At 39.1% G+C, this 6000-nt stretch overlaps 1 protein-coding gene across 1 annotated transcript in view; it reads left to right on the top strand.

The window, feature by feature from the left end:
• The window catches only part of LOC102861781 (cAMP-specific 3',5'-cyclic phosphodiesterase 4B-like), a 639297-nt gene that overhangs the window by 429148 nt on the left and 204149 nt on the right, over window positions 1–6000 (top strand). The window contains exons 3-4 of the mRNA XM_006879759.1: window positions 5480–5516; window positions 5628–5698. Coding sequence (XP_006879821.1) covers window positions 5480–5516; window positions 5628–5698 — 108 coding nt within the window. The remainder of the gene's footprint in view (window positions 1–5479; window positions 5517–5627; window positions 5699–6000) is intronic.

Genomic DNA, 6000 nt, shown 5'->3' with positions numbered 1-6000 from the left:
AGAGAGGGACATCATGCTGGGTAGAGTAGAGGGACAGCACAGGAGGGGAAGACCCTCTATGAGGTGGATTGATTCAGTGACTGGGGTACTCAGGATGGGTGTGTCAGAGGCAATGAGACTGGCACAGGATAGAGCAGGGTTTAGGGCTGTTGTACATAGGGTCGCTATGACTCGCAAACGACTTGACGGCACATAACAACAACAACATTAAATGGGGAATGACAACCTCTTTACCAAATGGTACTGGAAAAATCTTCTACCTGGAGAATACTGAAACAGGACCCCACATCTCATACTATATATAAAAATCAACTCAAGGTGGATCAGAGACCTGGGCGTAAATCTCAAAACCATAAAGTTCATCAGAGACAAACTGGGATCAAGGTTAGACAGCCTAGTCCATAGGATAAAGAGACTGCCAAATTCAGCCAGAAATGCACAGTCTGGAGAGAATAAAATTGATGAATCGGACATTCTAAAGATTAAAATCACTGTGTGCATCAAAAATATTTTCCAACAGAGTGAAAAGAAAACCTACAGTTTGGGGGAAAAAACATTTGACATTTCAGACAAGGGTCTCATTTCAAAAGTTTAAGGAATCCTACTGAACCTCAACAAGAAAAAGACTGATGACACAATGGCCAACAGACACATGAAAAAATGCTCAAAATCACTGGCAGTAAGAGAGAAACAAATCAAAATCATGATGAGATACCATCTCACCCCAATAGCAGTAGCAAATTTAAGAGGAAAGCAAGTAATAAATGTTGGAGAGGATGTGGCAAGATTGCAACTCTTATACACTGTTAGTGGGATTATAAAATGGTACAACCACTCTGGAAGGCAGTTTGGCATTTCCTAAAAAAACTGAACATAGATATTCCATATGACTCAACTATTCCACTGCTTGGAATATACCCCAAGAAAGTGAGAACTGGGGCACAAACAGAGATTTGTACACCAGTGTCCATAGCAGTGTTATTCACCATCACAAGAATATTGAAATGGTCCAAATGCCCAGCCATAGTCAAATTGATTGAGAAATAATGGTACATTCACACGATGAAATACTGTGCAGCACTCAGGAGCAATGATTGTGTAAATCGCTACCTAACAGGGAAAGCACTGGACAGCATTATGCTAAAGGAACTCAGTCCCATAAGGGCAAATACTGTATAAAACCATTATTGTAAAAATAGAAAGATAACTAATAAAACATATATGAGGATCCAACACGGGAAGGAGAAGAACTGGGGAGTGAGGTTGCATGGGGGGGGGCGCAGGAAAGGGTGGCAGTTAATCATAGGGTCCCACAATTTGATGGGTGGAGGAAGCATAGCGTAAAGGAAATGGGAAAAATCCGGTGTGAAAAACAATGTATATGAACTCAGTGAGTAAACCAATAAAAAATAAAAACTCTATTAAAAAAATTGTGTCGAATACAAAATTGTTTCAAATTAATCTGGCTTATTTGGTTTCGTTTTCTATCTTGAGAGGTTTGTTTTTTTTTTTTAAATTATCTGTTAATTTCTCTAGCAGCTATCGTCTGCCTTGCATTATAGTTTCTTCAGTGCAAATCCTTTTCGAGATCTTCATCGGGAGGTTTGTAAACCTAGACTTTAATGCTGTAGTTGTTGTTGTGTACTATCAAGTTGGAACTGACCACTGACCCTCCAGCAGGTTTGCAGAGGCATAAGTCACACGGAAGGATATTGCCCATCTTTTTCCTGCGGACCAATTGGTGGATTCAAACGTGTACCTTTTCAGAGTCCATGAAATAAAGCCATGCTCACAGGTCTATTTTTTTACCTCCCTTTAACAATTAGCTTATTCAATTTTAATAGCTCCCCAATTCATTCAATGATGCATCAGGCCTGAGGGCTATATGTATGTATAAGATTTGTCTGTTTTACTTCATTTTGTCAGATATTGAGGTTCCATAAATCGTCAGTTACAGATTTACTTAAACCCCGCCCCTCCCTCCGCTCGTCCAGGTAGCACAAATAATTCATTATTCAACTACTAGCAGAAAGGTCTGTGGTTCAAACACAACCGGAATTACTTTAAAGACAGAACTATGAATCTGCTTTCAAAAAAGTCACAGCTTTGAAAACCTTATGGGCCCAGTTTATTCTGTACACATGTGGTGGCTGTGAATAGGAATCAGTCTGATGGCCATTGGCAACTCTGTTTCCTTGACTTCAATACACTCTGGTGTCTTTGAACAATGGAAATGTCATGTAAGAAATCTGAACAAATAAGCAAGATAAGCATCCATCTCAAAATTCTTGTTAAAAAATAGTTCTAGAAAGGGGTAGGGTTTGATCCCATTCAATTCTCTTCGCTCCTTATTTTATCTCTCCTTTACATTCCTTTCAACTGAGGTATTTCCAGGGCTTCTTTCTTTGCCTTCCTGTCTATATATATACCCTCATCTCGTGCAGCCGGCACTGCTGTTGCTTTTAACTATTCCTGCTATTGCAGGTACATCTATCACTCTGACTTCTATGGTTCAGACGCTCTCATGTTTCCTCTTGAACATCAACCAGTATCTAAAACCTCAACCTGTGGAAAATAATACATCTCCCCTAACCCTTCCTTGTCTTCATTACTTCATGATTTACCCAGATACCTTTTGGCTCAGGATAGAGCAGGGGTTAGGGCTGATGTACATAGGGTCGCTATGAATTGCAGATGACTCAATGGCACATAACAACAACAATAATTATTTATGAATCCTTATCCATTTAAATGCCAATTTAAAAGGCCTTTTCAAATCATCTTTTCCTGTACCGTTTGCTGTTTCACCAAATGACTGCCGTACCTTCCTGATTATTCTGCTAGTATCCATCCCCTCCAGTCCACTCCATTGCCTAGAAATTTTCTTTCTTTTTGCTTCTTTCCCTTCCCATCTCACTAAAACCCTTCACGGATGCATTCCTTCTACTTCACTAAACACAACCCTACAACTTTCTCTAGATTCTTCCTAACATGACTGTAGAAACCTAACATTATGCACTATAAAAGTCTCTAGCACTGTTGTAATTGTTGTTATATGCCTTCTAATTAGAACCAGTTCATAAATGACCCTCCAGTGAGTATCCACAGGTTGAAATTGCCCATCTTTCTTGAGACAAGCAGCCAGTGGATCCGAACGATATACCTTTGTGTTGGTGGTACAGCTCCCTTATCATCAGGCTACATTGTACACTGTAAATGTGGTTAAGATGCTTAGCTCCATCTAGTGTCTGAGTGGCTCAGTGAGCGTATCCAGGCATATTTTCTTTAATGCTTTCATTTTTGTCATATCTCTCACTGGTATTATCTGCTGCTTTGCTTTTGTAAAACCCATCCTTCAAAGCTCCTCTCAAATAATTTTCATGCAAACAACCTTTCTTCCTTCCTTTTACCTATAATTATCATCACTTCTGTTAATTATTTATGGTCCTCACAATTCTCATACTACATTTGTAATGTCTGTGATGTTTTGGTTGTTTTTCCTAAATGTTTCTGTCATTCCTTTTTATAAGTTATTGATGCTGTTGTGTACCATTGAGTCAGACCTGACCCAACACTAACATTCCTGTGGACTTTCATAATTTGAATTTTTCAGCTATGTTGCTATCATAAAGCAGAAGCAGAGTGATTCAAAGTACTCATTTTTTTCAATCAATCTGTCTCAGATCTTCTACTTACCAACTATAGGACCCATGCCAAGTGCTTAGTCACTTTGAACCTTGACTCTCTATATAAAATCAGAATAGTAAGAGTATCTGTCTCTTAGTCTTTTTAGAAGAATTAAGTGAGATTATGCACATCACAAGAGCTACTACAGTGGCCTACAAACCAAAAGGCCTAATCCCTCTGATGGTTCAAATCTTCCAGCAGCTCCATGACAGAAAACCAATTTCTTTCCATGCAATTTACAGCCCCAGAAATCCAATGAAGTGTCATCTATGAGCTGGTTCCAACTGGTAGCAATGAGTTTGAATGTGCAGATAAAGCACTTTTAGCATAGGGATACACAGTAATCACTCAAAGGATGTTTGCTGTGGTTATTATTTTTGTTGTACTCTCAATCCAAAGGCAGGTGTTTCTAATCCACCAGATCCTTTGCAGGAGAAATATGGGAAATCTCCTTTTGTGCAATTTACAGCCTCTGAAAACTCCCTGGAGAGTTCTGTTTGACTTTGAGCCCCTTCCAACTTGACTTTGATGACAATGAATAAGTTTGTGGCTGTCGTACAAAGTAAGCAAACAAAAAACTTAGTTGGAAAAACTTGAAAGGGAAGTTCAAGTGAAAGATAAAAGTATAAAAGATGGTGCCATATGTAGTTAAGGACCCCCAAAACAAATTTTTTTTACTTATGGAACAGCCCTCAAACTCATAAAATCTTCCCTAAGAACAGGTATTTTCTTTGGGTATATTGTCTTGCTCAGTTCCGATCTCTAGACCTCATTTGCTGCCTGGAATAGGGAAGAAGCTTAATAATCATCACTTGCACTCACATGGCTAGCAAATAGGTGTCATATTTCTGTGGAGATTGCAGACACAAAGAGGATAGAAAGGACAGCGAGGGAGACTCTTTGTCACAGTGTCTGTGTTCATGTTATTCAGAGAGAGGTTGAAGATTACCCAGATTCTGTGCCTATATTCCAGACCAATGTGTTTTCATGAATTTCATGGTGAGCTGGCTGAATGTAGACTTGAGTCGATTTATGAAAACATGCACCAGAGAGAGAAAGACTCCACTTCTGAAAATAAGTGTTTGACTGTTCTTGAGGACAAATTTACATAATGATTCAGGACAGCTTCACCAAGTCTCTGCGACAAGTTTAATGGCATTAAGTATAGTAATGTTAGGCTCAATCTATGCAATCGAAAGTCTTTCCTAACGTGCTTTAAGAAAAAAGTTACATTAAAAGCAAAAAAAAAATAATGGGCTTCCCAGACAGAATTCTGTGTTTAAATGGCATTAAGGCTGTGGTTCAAATCAACAAAAGCCAGGAAATCCAATGTTAACCTTTATCCAGACTGTTATACCATTTTTCCAACTCTGTGTGTGCTTGTGAACAGCCCTCCCTCTGAATTTCCTGGCTCTGGCAACCAAAATCCTCAAATCGCTTTGGATTACAGAGCACTGGGTCTGCTCTTTGATGGAATATAGCCTCAGGGTATAAATTTACTTGCAAGTGCTTTTAGATGTAATCAGTCTTGATCCAGGAGCCTTGAACCTGTCAGGGTGTGTGTGTGTGTGTGTGTGTGTGTGTGTGTGTGTGTGTGTTGATTTGGTCTTTAAGTTCCTGGGAATCTCCACTTATATCTCCTTTTTTAGTATTTTATATTCAAGTGGAAATTTTTATATATGTATAACACATGTCTCTTAAAGGTGATGGCATTTTACTATGGCAGTTTATATGTCACACTTATAATTCATATATGTTTACGAATGTCTTTTCCCCCCCCTCTTTTCATCAGACACGGCGATGACCTGATTGTAACACCATTTGCCCAGGTATGTCTCATGCTGGCACTGGTCTGCTCTCATTCTGCCTCTGGGTGTGCTCTTTAGTGTGGCCTCTGAACCTCCTTTTCATTCTAACCTTTTGTAACATTTCCCCTACAGGTCCTTGCCAGCTTGAGAAGTGTGAGAAACAACTTCACAATCCTGACCAACCTTCATGGGACAGCCAACAAGTAAGCACTGGACAATTTTTGAAGCTTAGTTATTGATCTTTATGAAGTCTGTTCCTTAATGGCAAAACCACTCCATGATATTGATAATATTGAATACTACCTTAACAGTTCTACTTTGTAACCAAGATGCCTCTGGAAAATCTATGAACTTTGAGGAAAAAACAATAGTTATAGAAAGGCTTCTGGTCTTTTGTTCATAGAGTCACTATGAGTTGTGCTCGACTCGATGGCAATCATCAACAACAACACATTAACAGTTACTCTCTGAAGCTATGTTAAGGCCCATAGTAAAACACGAGAGT

This window comes from Elephantulus edwardii, unplaced genomic scaffold, assembly GCF_000299155.1.
Source record: "Elephantulus edwardii isolate Elephantulus edwardi_28Jun2011 unplaced genomic scaffold, EleEdw1.0 scaffold00005, whole genome shotgun sequence".
NCBI lineage: Eukaryota > Metazoa > Chordata > Mammalia > Macroscelidea > Macroscelididae > Elephantulus > Elephantulus edwardii.
The sequence above is the reverse complement of the archived record's forward strand: the minus strand, read 5'-3'. Positions and strand labels throughout refer to the sequence as shown.